At 46.2% G+C, this 14816-nt stretch overlaps 1 protein-coding gene across 1 annotated transcript; it reads left to right on the top strand.

The window, feature by feature from the left end:
* The first annotated feature begins 3257 nt into the window (after positions 1–3257).
* Positions 3258–6149, top strand: LOC127751340 (uncharacterized). Its single transcript, XM_052274769.1, has 3 exons — positions 3258–3640; positions 3724–3972; positions 6005–6149. Exons 1-3 carry the CDS (start codon positions 3258–3260, stop codon positions 6147–6149), a joined length of 777 nt encoding a protein of 258 aa, XP_052130729.1.
* Positions 6150–14816: the final 8667 nt, after the last annotated feature.

The following is a 14816-nucleotide window of genomic DNA, read 5'->3' as shown; positions in this document are numbered from 1 at the left end:
AAACGAATGTGACGTCACATTCGTTGAAAAACAGTGTAATACCCTAGAATTTCCAGGTAATACCGTAGCAATGCCAGGTAACACCCCAGAGCTGTTAGCCACAGGTAATATAAGAGCATTTGGTTCAACGTCCCCAGTCATTGAGCGCTTTACTGGGGAGTCGCCCAAAGCTGGAAAAATAGTTTCATCAAATGTGACGTCACTGAATCTATGGGAGGTAACAGCATTTGTCTTAGGATCCATTAATTTATGTGCCTTACGCTCCTCATCGTAACCTACAAAAATGTAGTCCTTGGTTCTATCAGTTAGTTTCTTGCTGAGTCCAGTTGAGCGTGGGCAAGGCACCCGAACACTCTCAGAAAGCTAACGTCAGGTTTAGAACCAGTCCATGCTTCATAGGGAACCATGTTATTGACTGCACTGGTGGGAGAAATGTTCTTTAAATATACAGCAGTGTTCAGAGCAAGGGGCCAGAACTTAACGTCAAATCCTGAATATTTGAGCATTGCTCTTACTTTTTCCAAAAGAGTTCCGCTAGCCCTCTCTGCCAGTCCATTTTGTTGAGGATATCTGGCAACAAAGTGCTGATTTAACATCCCCTCACTTATGAAATAGCCGCGGCAGCACTCGCTGGCGTCGCGACGCCACCTTCATGGTGCGGCGCCGTCGCTCCTCCATGTAAGACGGCAGCGAAGAAGTGTCGATGGCAAAGAGTGTTATATTGAGCAATAAGCATCATCTTGTGTCGTTAACTCACTGTGAAATCTTTTTCTTCATCAAATGTATTGAGGCGTGAGGAGTTTTGGGTAAAGTTGAGAACAACGGAGTACATTGGTAGATAAATTTTTATTTACAAAAGCAAAACACAAACAATTTATACCAGATTTCTATACTCAATCTTGATCTTACTTAAGATAAAATCGTAATAATAGTACATGATTTCAAATCATACTTTTTTGAAGTCCACATCACCCAGTTGGTTTAAAACTTCAACGTTAAAATCTGAACACTCTTCCATAAATTTTACAATTTGAACTTCGTTTTCCTTCTTGTTAAGATAAGCAAAGCCATGACCCTCCTCAAAAAAATTTTCGGCAGCTTCCTTACTTAATTGTTGTATGAGCCTAATGATAACAGGAATCGCATCTTTCTTTTGATTAGCCAAGTATTCAATGTATTTTTTGAACAAAAAGATGCGCTCCCACGACTTGAGAGCCAAGTCAATGCACTGAGTGTCAATATCCTTCCTCCTTATCCTAACATTGAACATTTGTTTCTTATCCGATAGATTGACAATGGTGAGGCGGAGCCCACCACAGTCAATGAAGTCACCCAGTTTACCTTTCCTTATACCTTCGGCTATGAAATCTTGAATGTCCTTTTCGCACAGTACCCTCAACTCATCGCGGCTAATGCGCACCTTCGCGCTGTTCCCGCAGCTGTTGTGCCTTTCAGCTCAAAGAAGGGCAGCATCTTGTTCAGATCTACTCCAGCCCACAAATACTTATTTTGGCAAAGCATGACGTAATCGGTAAGGACCCGGATGATGGGGTCCCCCATGCCGTCCGCTGGCACGGCGACGCAGAGAAACATCTCCTCCATGGCGGCCACGATTGGCGAATTGTCGACAGCCTCCACTTTGATGGGAGTGGACGTCGCTACGGGTACCGGAGGCACCCCAATGTCGCCGTCCTGCTCCAGCCCGCCCTGCTCACGCTCGCCCTGCTCCAGCAGGCGAGCTATGGTGTTTTCAGCGTTCAGCACTGTCTGTTGGTCCATCAAGTCCAACAGCCCGGACATGTTGGTTAACTCCGTCAAATCCATGGACGAAACGCCCATGTCGGCCAGCATGCCGGCTGCGGCTTCCCTCCCTTGATAGGAGGGTCCTGGTGATGACGGCCCCAGCTGGTAGGAAGGGATGGGCGACGAATCCGGCCCATCCGTGACGTCCATGTCTGGCAGTACCTTCGCAACCATGCGAATATTCTTCTTTGCATAAGGCTTTCGTGCAGCAGTCTTCTGAGCAACGGTGTTGGTGCGGGGAGGAGACATTTTCTTGCATGTGTAAGTGTGTAATGGATGATCGAAATCAACTGACTCTCCGGGTCGCGATGTCCTCCTCTTAAACCCCTCAGCAGAGAGTCGTCCGCCGGGCCCGGCGGCAGCATCCACCCCCTCCCTGTGCTCGCCGCCGGGCGCACGCACCCGCCCACCACCTACCCCTTCCCCCCTGGCCCCCTGTAGAGCTCCGAGCACGACTTCGGCCGCGCCGAGGAGTTGCGAGCACGACCACCACGGCGCTCGCCGAGCCCTTCCCCGCACCCTGTGCTCGCCACCCGCCCACGCACGTGCCCCACCATCCCCTTCCCCCTTGGTCCCCTGCTGAGTGCCGAGCAGGACTTCGGCCGAGCCGAGGAAGTCCGAGCCCGAGCAGGACCCCTCGTCGCTCGCTCTTTCCTCTCCACCCCTTTCACCCCCTGGTCCTTTGCTTAGCGCCATGCGCCCGGCGCGGTAAAGGGGGGAGGGGTGATGTAGTCCTTGCGCGTCCACCAGACGACAAGATCAAAGTCCTCAGTTAAATTTGCCCGCCTGAAACTGTCGGTCGTGGCCATGGCAGACAAGTTGCCTCTCAGTGAACTCCTTGACAACTGGAGAAATGGCCTATACGAACCTGAGCAGTACAGGGCACAGGCATTCCAGGCCCTGTTGGATAGCCTTAGCACGTTGATCATTACCGACTCGTGGTGGGAGATACCGAAGGACCCCGATCTGTTACGTATTCCGGAGAAGGGGTCTAAAGCCTACCTCAGACAGCTCATCTTTCGACAAGAATCAGATCCGACAATTCATAAGCTATACATGCTGGTCAAGAACCGTGTGATGGAGATGCTACGCCCTCAGGTTGGAGGGGGTAGGAGAGCGCCCCCGTGCCAGTGTGCCGCGAGGGAGCCGGACGCCGCCGTGCCGCCGGTGCGCCGCGCACTGGACGCGCCCGTCGCCGCCGCGCCGAGTCCCCGCCTCCGGGGAGCATACCGCGCCACGCCACGCCGCGCCGGGCCCCCGCCTCCGGGGAGCATACCGCGCCACGCCACGGCGCGCCGGGCCCCCGCCTCCGGGGTTGCGTTCGAGAACTCCCCCCGAGGTGTGGTCGGGGGACGGTAGTGGAGGGGGTAAGAGGGCGCCGAGGGAGCGGAGGGATACCACCGTTCTCGAACGAGTCAGAGAGGGAGTTATTGTTTACGTTTCTGTCGGCTGCCATGGACGTTAGGAGGAAAGTTACAATTGCTATTTCCGAAAGTCAAAAGCTTTTACAAAATGTCAGGTGTTTAAGAGGTGTGGATGATGATGATGAAGAAGTATTGAACGCAGTGAGACTTATGATGACGTTACTTTGTTCGAAATTAAGGGAAACGAAGGAAAAACCGGTTCGGGCTTTAGGTTATGTAGATGAAACTGTGCCGAGAATGACTTCAAATCAGTTTCGGGAGCATTTCAGAATGGTGCCTGAAGTATTTGAAGGCCTAGAAAATTTGTTGGGTCCCATTCTGGTAAAACAGGACAATTTGGGACGTTCTACCATACCCGTTCGCAAGCAAATTCTGTGTACACTGTGGCTATTGGCCACCCCAGACTCTTACAGGTAAGTAATTATTACAAGATAGTAATGCCTTTTAATAACCCCTCTTTCAGTTTTGTGATACTTTTACTATTCTGCCTCTGCAGGTCTGTTGGGGACCGTTTTGATATGGGAAAGGCCTCTGCTAATGACTCCTTTATGCGGGTTGTAAGAAGTCTCTGCAGCATATCTGGGCGAGTCATCAGATGGCCGCAGGAAAGAGAAATACCTGGAATGAAAGCCAAGTTTTTCTCAATATCGAGAATGCCAGATGTTATTGGGGCTATAGACGCTTCTGATATTGAGATCAAAGCTCCTCAGGAAGAACCGCAGGCGTACACCAACAGGAAGAAGAGGTATGCAGTTATACTGCAAGGGATTTGCAATGCAGGTCTGAGATTCTTGGACTGCTTTGCCAGCTATCCAGGAAGTGTTGGTGATTTGCGTGTCCTTAGGAATTCTCCCATAAATGCGAGAATTAGGGGACAGGAGGACAGGTTATTCCCAGGTAATGCGTACATTATTGGTGACAAAATATATCCTGTTCTCTCTTGGCTCATCCCATCTTTCAAAGACAACGGAGCACTTACTCGGGCCAAAAAAAACTTTAATAAAGTTCATGCAAAGACACGGCAAGTTATTGAAAGGGCATTTTCTTTACTGAAAGGAAGATTTCGACGTCTGAAGTACTTGGACATGAATAGGGTTGACATGATTGCGCATGTTGTGTTGGCCTGCTGTGTCCTCCACAATATCTGTTTGGAGGGTTTGGCGGGAATTCACCTGTCATCTGACATAAGTACGTAGGTCATCAAATTTCCGAAAACCACTTTTTAAGACCAAACTTACCAGAAACATGTTCTACATCCAGTGCAAATGGAATTTTGGGAAAATTCCCCATAGGTAGCCCGAGGCGGACATGGTGCAAAAGTACGCATGTCATATGTCATCTGACAAAAGTACGTATGTCAGATGACATGCGCACTTTTGTTCAGATTATGACTGACATGCGCACCTTCTGTCAGATGACGATGACATGCGTTCTTTTGTCAGATGAGACCTCTGGTGACATGCGCATGTTATTGAGATGACATAGACATGCGTACAGTTTGTCAGATGACGCTGACATGCGCATATTTAATCAACAGGTGAGGCTGTTTGGATTTAACAGAGGATACTAATTCAGCAAATAGGGGACAGAACAAATGTGATTGTGGGCCGTATTCTAGACTATTATATTTGCTGTTTTGTGAGGTCCCAAATGATTTACCTTGAGATGAGGCTGTGAACTGTATTCCTTGGTTGTCATAGTGAGGAGAAAAATAACGCAAACCACATTTATCACAATGTTAAGGAAGACAACACCACGCCTTGCGAATTCCACGTGGAAGAGACTTACACTCGCTGTGTGTAGAACCGAGATGACAATCAAGGACACAATTTCAAATAATATCCACTAAAGTCAAAGCCCCGGCCAGACGACTCGACCATAAACAAAACATCTTTTCACCACTTTCCCTTTCTGCTTGCTATCGCTTACTGGCACTTCGCGCTGGGCGTGCGGATAACGGTTCCGTTGTGTGCCTAATGAGACCAAATACAACAAAGTGGATGGTGGGCAGTCGATGACAGTTCTTACCGTTTTGAATGTCTTGTGTTTGGTGTTTCGTCCTGACAGTCACCAAGACATGGCTCGCGAGTATTTGCCACCCTTTTCACAGCCAGCCTGCCATCAACTAGTGCAAATTTTAGCTCGAGATTTCGTGTCTTATTGTGTATTGCACCATTATGAGTGGAGCGAAATAACCAGTTCACAGTTCACAGCCTTATCTCAAGGTGGGACTTCACAAAGAAGCAAATAATAGTCTGGAATAGGGCCCACAATCACATTTGTTCTGTCCCCTATCTGTTGAATTAGTACTATCTGTTGAATCTAAATAGCCTCACCTGTTATTTGGTCATGTCAGCGTCATCTGACAAACTGTACGCGTGTCTTTGTCATCTGACTAACATGCGCATGTCACCAGAGGTCTCATCTGACAAAGGAACGCATGTCATCGTCATCTGACAGAAGGTGTGCATGTCAGTCATAATCTGAACAAAAGTGCGCATGTCATCTGACATACGTACTTTTGTCAGATGACAACTTGCTGTCAAAAGTGCGCATGTCACTCTATCTTCTAAACTGTTGGATTTAAGTCAATTTTTTTTTGTGGAAGTATTTGTATCACCCAATTGTAACGCACTTCTGGGTGTCATGTCTGGTTAATTTATTATAATTAATCTGTAGCACAAATAAACGTTGCTCCTGTAAAATTTTGATTTTGTGACATACGTACTTTTGTCAGATGACAGGTGAATTGATGATAATGTTGAGGACTTCATTAGGGAAGGCAGACCACATGCAAATCTGAGAGGAAATCTCGTGGACCAGGGAAATGATGTTGTAGTGGAGAATGCTGAAGTTGAAAATGATGGTGAGGCAAAGAGAAACTACCTTGTAACAATAGTGCCTAGGCTTCTGAGAGAATAAAATTTTGGATGTTTTAAATAAAATTGGAGAAACAAACAGTCTGATTTCTGATTTGATATGGTGATGTATTTAATCTACTCAGTACAATATGCAAAGGAACAATACCCGTATATTTTAAATGACTAAATTGACTTGGCAATACAAAAATAATACAAAATACCTATCCTTCAGAAAAATAAAAAAAGCAAGTAACAATACTTGAAATGCAAAACAGAAAAACAAAAGCAGCAAACAGGTACAAACAGTGCAGATCACATTGCAGCAAAAGTGACATGTTCAGTTCTTAGTTGTTTTTCTGTTTTGCATTCCATGTGGTATGCCAAAGAAAAACAGCTAAGCACAGCCATGTCAGCTGCATTCCAACATCTCGTGGGTAAGGTTACCTACAATTAATAACTATCTTAAAACAATAATATAAAAAATAGCTACCTACAATTAATAACTATCCTAAAACAAAAATATAAAAATAGGAAAAGTAAGTAACAACACTTGGAGTCCAAAACAGAAAAACAAAAGGAATGAACAGGTACAAAAAGAGCGGATCACATTGCAGCAAAAGTGACATGTTCATTTCTTAGTTGTTTTTCTGTTTTGCATTCCAAGTGGTATGCCAAAGAAAAACAGCTAAGCACAGCCATGTCAGCTGAATTCTCACATCTCTGGGTGAGGTTTCATACAATTAATTGAAAACTATCCTAAAACAATAATATAAAAAATAGAAAAAGTAAGTAACAACAAATGGAGTACAAAACAGAAAAACAAAAGGAATGAACAGGTACAAAAAGAGTGGATCACATTGCAACAAAAGTGACATGTTCAGTTCTTAGTTGTTTTTCTGTTTTGCATTCCAAGTGGTATGCCAAAGAAAAACAGCTAAGCACAGGCATGTCAGCTGCATTCTCACATCTTATTGATACAATTAATAAAAGAAATACACCTATACTAAGAACGAATACAAAACAAATCTAGAGTCGTTTAAAGCTTATCGATCAGTCGCCCCATCACTTCTTTATAGGCCTCAATGGATGCCTGCTGGACTCTCAGCATCTCTTGGTGACGCCGCTCCCTAGCAGCTTCCTTGTCATCCTCTTTGGCAGTCAAGCTTTGTAGTAATGTTTCAACTTTCTTCTCAAGTTTAGTTTTTTTCGATGGTGGTTCCCCACAGGAACTGCCTGCACTGCTTGAACTCTCAGAATCAGTTGAGCCGTTGCTAGCAGTGCTGACGGGTTTCACTGTGGGGCTGTTTCTAATAACTTCATCCATGTCGCCAAAAAAATTAAATCTAATGGGTTTCGATCCAGTGCAGTTTGGTCCCATGTTGTCCTTTGCAGAGTTGTACTTCTTCTTTAAGTCTTTGTATTTGCTCTCACATTGCTTGAAGGAGAAACTCCAGTATTTATTCCCTGGCTTCTCAGCTGCCAGGCGAGCAGCAACTTTCTCCCACTTTCGCTGGTTTGAAAGAGCAGTGCTCTCAAACAAGTCTTTCAACTCCGTCTTCCTCAAATGGATCAGGAACCGTACTGCATCGTCGGTGGACAACGGGGTGGAACGGAGTTGAATAAAATATCTGTTTTTGTAGTGTAATTTTGGTACATCAGACTGTTTTGGTGAGGAGAAGCAGACTGAGGTGAATGGTTAGTCACAGCAGATTGGGGTTGGGAGGAGGTTGAATTCAAATTTGGATTGCGAACAGATTCAGATAAATGATCTGCTGCCTTCAGGGCTCCAGGGGAAAGCCTTGTTGGGGCCAGTGCAGCACTGTTATGGGAGACAGAAGGTTTGGTTGTGGGGGACCCAACAGGTGAAGACTTAGTTGGAGAGAGACTCCTGCTCTCAGGAGGGGAAACTGAGTGGTTAGAAATGACTGCTGGTGAATGGGGTGTGGCAGAGACTTCACTAAGCACGGCAGGTGACTCAGAAATATTGGGAGGTGGGGTCTTAAAATTCTTCCGCACAGGGCTGGAGTCGGAAATGACTTTACGTTTCTTCAGGGTCAATTGATTTGACTCACCTACCCCCTCATGTCTTGAAGACTTTCTCAGGGGTGTGGGATCAGCATCCGGGACTATTTCGTCCCCTGCAGATTCAGGAGTGGCAGTGGCAGTGGCAGCAGCTTTGGCAAGACCAGCGGCTTTACGAGTAACAGTCCTCCTGTGTTCATTAATTTTTCTTCTGTAGACAGTCAGATTGTAGGTTGTAGCTTTCCTCTGAAACATCTTATTGGTGTAACCTGCAAGCAAAAGAACAAATGATTAGTTGTTTTAAAATTAATGAAAGACGGGTGTTACTTGTTCATTGTTTTCTCATGCATTCAATAAGAGACACAAATGTTGTTGTTGACCAAAAGTATTTGTAACTTAATACAAGAAGTTAAGTCATTTAAACACTTCACTGCTCCTGATAGCAGAAGATTAAAAAGGAGTTTTAGGCAAAGGCATGAGGCAATAATCAAAATTTTGTTACAAATCATACACTGTAGTATTTTAATGAGAAAAAGAATCAATCTGATTTAAAATTAAGGAGATGGTTACCAATGTAAAACTTTTGACATAGTTTATTTACTTCATAGTTAAGATAAGCCAAAGTTAAAAAAAAGTCAAAAAATATTTGAAACTTAATACAAGAAGTTAAGTCATTTAAACACTTCACTGCTCCTGATAGCAAAAGTTAAAGAAAAAAGTCTCAGGCAGAAAACCAAAATTTTTAGACAAATTATAAACACTTAAGGGTTTTATGGAAAAATAATCTATCTGATCTAAAATTAAGGAGATGGTTGACATATGGTTGAGATATGGTTGACATATTGGACATATGTACACACGTTGAAATCATAAAAATATCACATGGCAACATACATTCAATTAACTTAAGATAACTAAAATATCACATATTAAAATTGCTGAAAAATATCACAGACATTAGCTCACTTCTTCGTCCTCGCTCTTACTGTCTCCACTCTCACTGTCTCCACTCTCACTGTCTCCACTCTCACTGTCTCCACTCTCACTGTCTCCACTCTCACTGTCTCCACTCTCACTCTCTTCTGCTGACAGGCTTTCTTTACTTTCCCCACTCTTTTCTTTTGTCTTTCTCCCTGCTATGATCCACTATTCCGGAGTCTATAACATTCTCGGGAGAAATGTCAAACTACCCCAACAAAACTTTTGGCACAACTTTACCCCTGACTTGTTTAATCTTGGCGGACAACAGTTTATTAAATTGCCGCATCCTATCTTCTTTAACTTCTTCTGATACTTCCTCCTTGCTGATACGCTTCTCTAATAAATCTGAAACAAACAAACAATTAATATCTGATTTCCCTGACTCCCTGACTCTTATCATATTTGGAAATATCCAATTCAGTCTTATAGCATCTATTCAACAAGGGAAATCTCCTAGACATTTCTACTTCAAACTCTGCTGGAGAGCTATCTATAAAAATCGAAAAGGTCGGATCCAAAGATGCCTTTATCCTATCCGTAATTGCTCTAACATGAGGACCAGCAATAGCATTGACTCTCTGCGAATGAGTAGCAATCACCTGAGGCGCAGCGTATGCACTCTTACAAGTCTGAGTTAAATTAGGCTTGCAAGTCTCCTTTATACTTAGGTCATATCTCTTAAAATCTTGCAAAGTCATAGGTGAGTCGTCAGTCATCAACCCCAACTTGAACGGCTCTTTAGAAGCCAGCCATTGATTGAAAGCAATATCATCTATCTCAATAGGGTTTTCTCTATAGCTATCCATCAAATACCCTCGTTGAAGAATATCTCGAAGGCAGAGCGATAGTGACCGTGTGCGGGTGGAAAGGTCCAGGGCGGCGACGAGGCTACCTGGACCGGGCCGGCCCTCCCGGGGCGTTTGGTCGTCAGTCTTCGGCTAGCTCCAGCCATGGTCAGGTCTCCCCCTCTCCACGTGTAACCGCCGAGGTAGGCTGCTACAATGTAAAGGAAAGGTATTTGTCTGGGACCGTTAGGTAAGGTCTCAATAAACCGATGATACTACTGTAAGCATCTCTATCATTCCACACTAGAACCACCGTGAACCATGTAAATACTGGACGAACAACATTACTCCAAAACACTACCATAATGTTTGGATCTAGCCTTATAATAATTGTCGGATTCAGCAAGTTGAATGACATATTTGTTGTCACAAAACATCCGAACCCTTTGTTTACCACAGGCAAACAATCTGTCAACCAAATTTCGAAGATAAATTGACTCTTTTACTGCCTCGGCCAGTGCTATGGTTTCCGATTCAGTAGTTGACTGGGCAGCGGTTCTTTGGTTTCTACTTTCCCATGATATTAAATTTCCATCGACGGTAAAGCAATAACCAGTATAAGACTTGTAATCCATCGGATTACCCACCCAATCAGCATCTGAATATCCCACAAGCGAGAGTTTAGGATCACTCCTCCTCGTGAAATTTAAGGCAAGAGTTGAATGTTGCTTTAAGTAACACAAAACATTCTTGGCCAGATCCCAGTGAGTGCTGGTGTAACAGCAAATAAATTGACTAAGAAAACTCACAGTGTAAGAAATGTCAGGCCTAGTGTTTGTGCTAAGATACAAGACAACAATATATTCGTATTCGAATCTTCTTTGATAACCTTTTTCCAGATCGTACGTCTTTGATTTTTCATCCAGGGGAATAGCTTTACCATAGCAGTCCTGCATGTTGAATCTCTTCAACACTGAGTCCAAATATTCCTCCTGGTGTAATCTCAAAGTGCCTTTCTCCATATCTCGTTCAATTACCATACCCAAGCAATTCCTGGCCTCCCCAAGATCTTTGATGGTTACCACAGCACTAAGGGCTTTCAGCAAACTAGCTTTCTGCGCCTCGTCATTGTAAAATAAATAAAAATCATCAACATATAAGGCGAAAACTGTTACCGTTGGTGCTGTTTTGATATAGATGCACTGATCCTGCTTGGTGTTCTTGAAGCCTTCCTTTCTGAGCAGACTGTCGGCCTTTTGGTACCAGCGCCTTGCAGCTTGCTTAAGTCCATAGACCACCTTCTTCAATCTGCAGACTAGTTGTTCAGTGCCTGGTATAACAAAATCATTTGGAGCGTCAGGTTGTTTCATGTACACTTTTTCAGACAGATCACTGTGTAGAAAGGCTGTTTTGACATCTAAGTGGGCTATTTTTAAGTTAAAGTTTACAGCAAGAGAGAATAATATTCACAAAGACCCCTTTTTCACCACTGGTGCAAAAGTGTCAAAGTAATCTGCTCCATGCTGTTGAGTATAACCTTTAGCTACTAATCTGGCTCTATACAAGGGAGAGCCATCAGAATTAGTCTTTCTTTTAAATACACACTTACAGCCTACTACATGAGCTTCCTGTGGGAGTGGCTCCAAAGTCCAGACATTATTAGATTTGAACGACTCTAATTCATCTCTAATGACTGCCAGTCATTCTTCTGACTCAGGGGAATTTATAGCTTGCTCATAATAATCAGACAGAGCATTGATAGCTTTAGAAGCAAGCCACGCAGCTCTCCTGGGAGACCCATGAAAATTCTCATTATTTTTCATGTCTCTCTGTTTAATTTCACAATCTTTTTCCCCAAAACCATAGAGAATGAACCCATCAAAATGTTTGGGTGGAACAATTTTTCTTTTTCTGAAAAGAGATTCATTAGTATTCATATTGTTTGAATTGTCTACAATTTCCACCGCACCACCCACTGAGATTGTCTCATCAGAGTCACAGTCATTAGCTGAGTTGCTAGTACTGGACCCGTCATGAAACATCCCAGACAGGCTGGTGTCGGTGTAGTAACCCCAGAGGGAATCCCCCCTTTTTAGGGTAGTTCTCCCCGATTCAGACTCATTTTCAGATTCAGAGCCAACGTCCGAAGTAGAATCGTGATCAGAATCAGAGATATTACCTCCTGATCCAGCCTCATGTTCAGATTCAGAGCTGGTGTCAGAATCATGATCATCAGGAGTAGTCCCCCTCAAATTCAAATTTTTATTAATTTTTGAAGGTATTACCCTAGGTGCAGTCCCCCCAGAGCTGTTACCTCCAGGTAATACCCTAGAATTTCCAGGTAATACCGTAGCAATGCCAGGTAATACCCCAGAGCTGTTAGCTACAGGTAATATAAGAGCATTTGGTTCAACGTCCCCAGTCATTGAGCGCTTTACTGGGGAGTCACCCAAAGCTGGAGAAATAGTTTCATCAAATGTGACGTCACTGTATCTATGGGAGCGCAAGGTACGCAGACCCCGGCGTGGTCCGGTACGGGCTTCTTAGTGAAGCCCGTTATGATGAGTGGCTCCCGGGTGGTTCGGTGACACTTCGGACATCGAGGGCCGGCGTTACTGGCCTCCTGGGTGAATCTTGGTAGGACGTAGAACGGTTGGGGCAGGAAATATCTGCAGCTCGGGCAGGCCGCGGATGCCGTCCACAGCTTGGTATGGTGCTGCGGGTCCGTGGCGTTGTACAGCTTGGCGGCCGCTGACCGGGCGGCCTCCGCTGCCTGCAGGAGAACCGGGAGGTGGGAGCGCATAGGCCTCCGGGTTTCGAGGCGGGCGATCTCCCCGAGCAGGTGGCCGTGTGCATAACCAGCCGCGCCAAGATGCGCCCGATCTCGGCAGACTGACTGTTGTAATTCTCCATCCTGCAGACAACGGAAAGATTTTTAGTTTGTTGAGCTGTGGGCGACTGGAAGTGCTGGCGGTGGTGGGCTTGGCGGGGGAGTACAGGATGGGGAGCGAGGCTCGTAGTTGATGTTGTTGTCCTCGTCGCTCTCCTCTTCACCACTGGATTCGTGCGTCCCTGAGGACACGGAGACCGTCGATTGGCGGCGTCTCCGCTTTGGGCTCGGTGGGGCGTCCTGGTCGTCTTGCGGCTGCTGCAGCTGCTGGTGCTGTTGCGGCCAGAGGGGCGCCGCCGGCGGAAATTCTGCGAGGGCTGCGGGTTCCTCTCGCGTCTGCTCATAGTGCGTGCACGCTGGTGCTGGCACGCAGGGCAGTCTGTTGAGGGCCCTGCAGAGGTTCTTGCTGTGCCTGTGTAGATGGTGGTCGTGGCGATGGGGCGGTCCGTGCCATGCGTAGTGTGCGTTCGTTTGGCAAGCTTCAGTGAGGCTGAAGAAAAGGTAGCCGCACTGGTAGCATGTTTTCGCGAACTGTCGTATTAGGTCCTCCATTGAGCCCCTACTTTTGCCCTTGTATGCTTGTTCCTTAGTTGGTGGCCGGTGGGGACGGGTGAGGAGAGCGTTATTGTAGCAAGTGCCGCCGCACACAAACACCGGGCACCCGTCCCACTCGAGCGCCATGAAGTTGTAGTAGATGCAAGCAAACATTGTCAGTTACGCTTTACTTTTGCTTGCACTCTTACTAATAGTTTTTCACTTTCACTTTTCACTTCATTATCACTTTGACTGCACTGTCACTTTCACTGCACTGTTGCTTTCACTGGACTGTCACTTTCACTGTTCACTAAGTTCAGGTGGTAGTCACTGGTTTGTCAGGCGTCACTGCAGGGGCACTTTTGACACGCGAGTGTTTTCGGGATTTGCTTCTAAGTTTGGAGCGCGGGTGGCAGCACGAGCACGACGTCGTCTCGGGACGAGGACTGACGGTGGACTGGTGGAGCGCGGGAGGGGTGCAGGGTTTATAAGGGCTCGGCCAGGACGGCGACGAGCCCAGGTAGATCCAGGTGCGGGCGGGGAGAGGGAGAAAGGGAGGGGGGCGGCGGATGCCTCTACCAGCACCAACGCCTCGGTGCGGACTTTGATCGTTTGGGTGCTTCGATGTCGCGTATTTGAGTGTAAAGTTCGAATCCACCGTAAGGCGCGTCCAGTGAAGACCCCGGGAGGACGTCCGGCAGGCGCGCGGGGAGCCGGGGCGCTTGCGCCCGCGGCCTCCCAGCATGAGTCGTCGGAAGCGGGGGCAGGGGTGCCGGACGCGCGGGGAGGGTGTTGGGTATGGGCAGGGCCCTGGCGCTGCACGCCGCGGGCTTGGGTGGCCGCAGCTGCGGTTTAGGAGCCGTGCTCATATGGCGCGTCAAGAGGGTTGGCATGCTTGGCACAGCGTCGCACCTCGGGCAGGCTTCGCAGTACTCGTCAATGATGAATGCAAATTGTTGCATATCGAAAGGGGAGTTCGCCGAGAGTATTAGGACGCGTTGGTCAGGGATGAAGTGGCAGTTCGGACAATATTCGGAAAAGTGCACGAGAGTGGAGTATGGCGGGGTTGAGAAGGGTCGTTCTAGCTGCGCGCACAGCTAATTTAGATGGCAACAACACATTGGATTGCTCAGTCTCTCTCTTCTCACCATCAGAGGTGTCAAAGCTTAATCCAGAATTTGCTGCGACTTTAGCTGCTGCAAATAACAAGAATGATAAAGATGATGATGTAATCCCTTCAATGGAGGCAGAACCCAATCCTGAATTAACGGATGCTGTATCTGCTTCAAAGAAGAAATGCGAATCCTGGCTTCAGGCTCAACAACTGTCCGGAAAAGGTAAGATCATGATGATGGCTCCCTGCAAGGGAGAGAAGTAATTTTAATATTATGTCAGGATTTACATTAAGAAAGTTTAATATCATTTTGTATTTTAGGCACAAATGCAGCACCCATAACACCTAACAAAAATGAGAAAACTAATTTAGATGGCAACAACACATTGGATTGCTCAGTCT

The sequence above is a fragment of the Frankliniella occidentalis genome, unplaced genomic scaffold (genome assembly GCF_000697945.3).
Source record: "Frankliniella occidentalis isolate FOCC.00 unplaced genomic scaffold, Focc_3.1 Scaffold436, whole genome shotgun sequence".
Taxonomy (NCBI): domain Eukaryota; kingdom Metazoa; phylum Arthropoda; class Insecta; order Thysanoptera; family Thripidae; genus Frankliniella; species Frankliniella occidentalis.
This window is presented reverse-complemented; position numbering and strand designations above follow the sequence as displayed.

Excerpts from the sequence above, each read along its gene's own strand:
- LOC127751340 (XM_052274769.1), top strand. The coding sequence starts at position 3,258 with ATGGACGTTAGGAGGAAAGTTACAATTGCTATTTCCGAAAGTCAAAAG. Across the intron at positions 3,641-3,723 it reads GCCACCCCAGACTCTTACAG|GTCTGTTGGGGACCGTTTTG; the intron begins GTAAGTAATTAT and ends CTGCCTCTGCAG. Across the intron at positions 3,973-6,004 it reads TACACCAACAGGAAGAAGAG|GGAAGGCAGACCACATGCAA; the intron begins GTATGCAGTTAT and ends GGACTTCATTAG.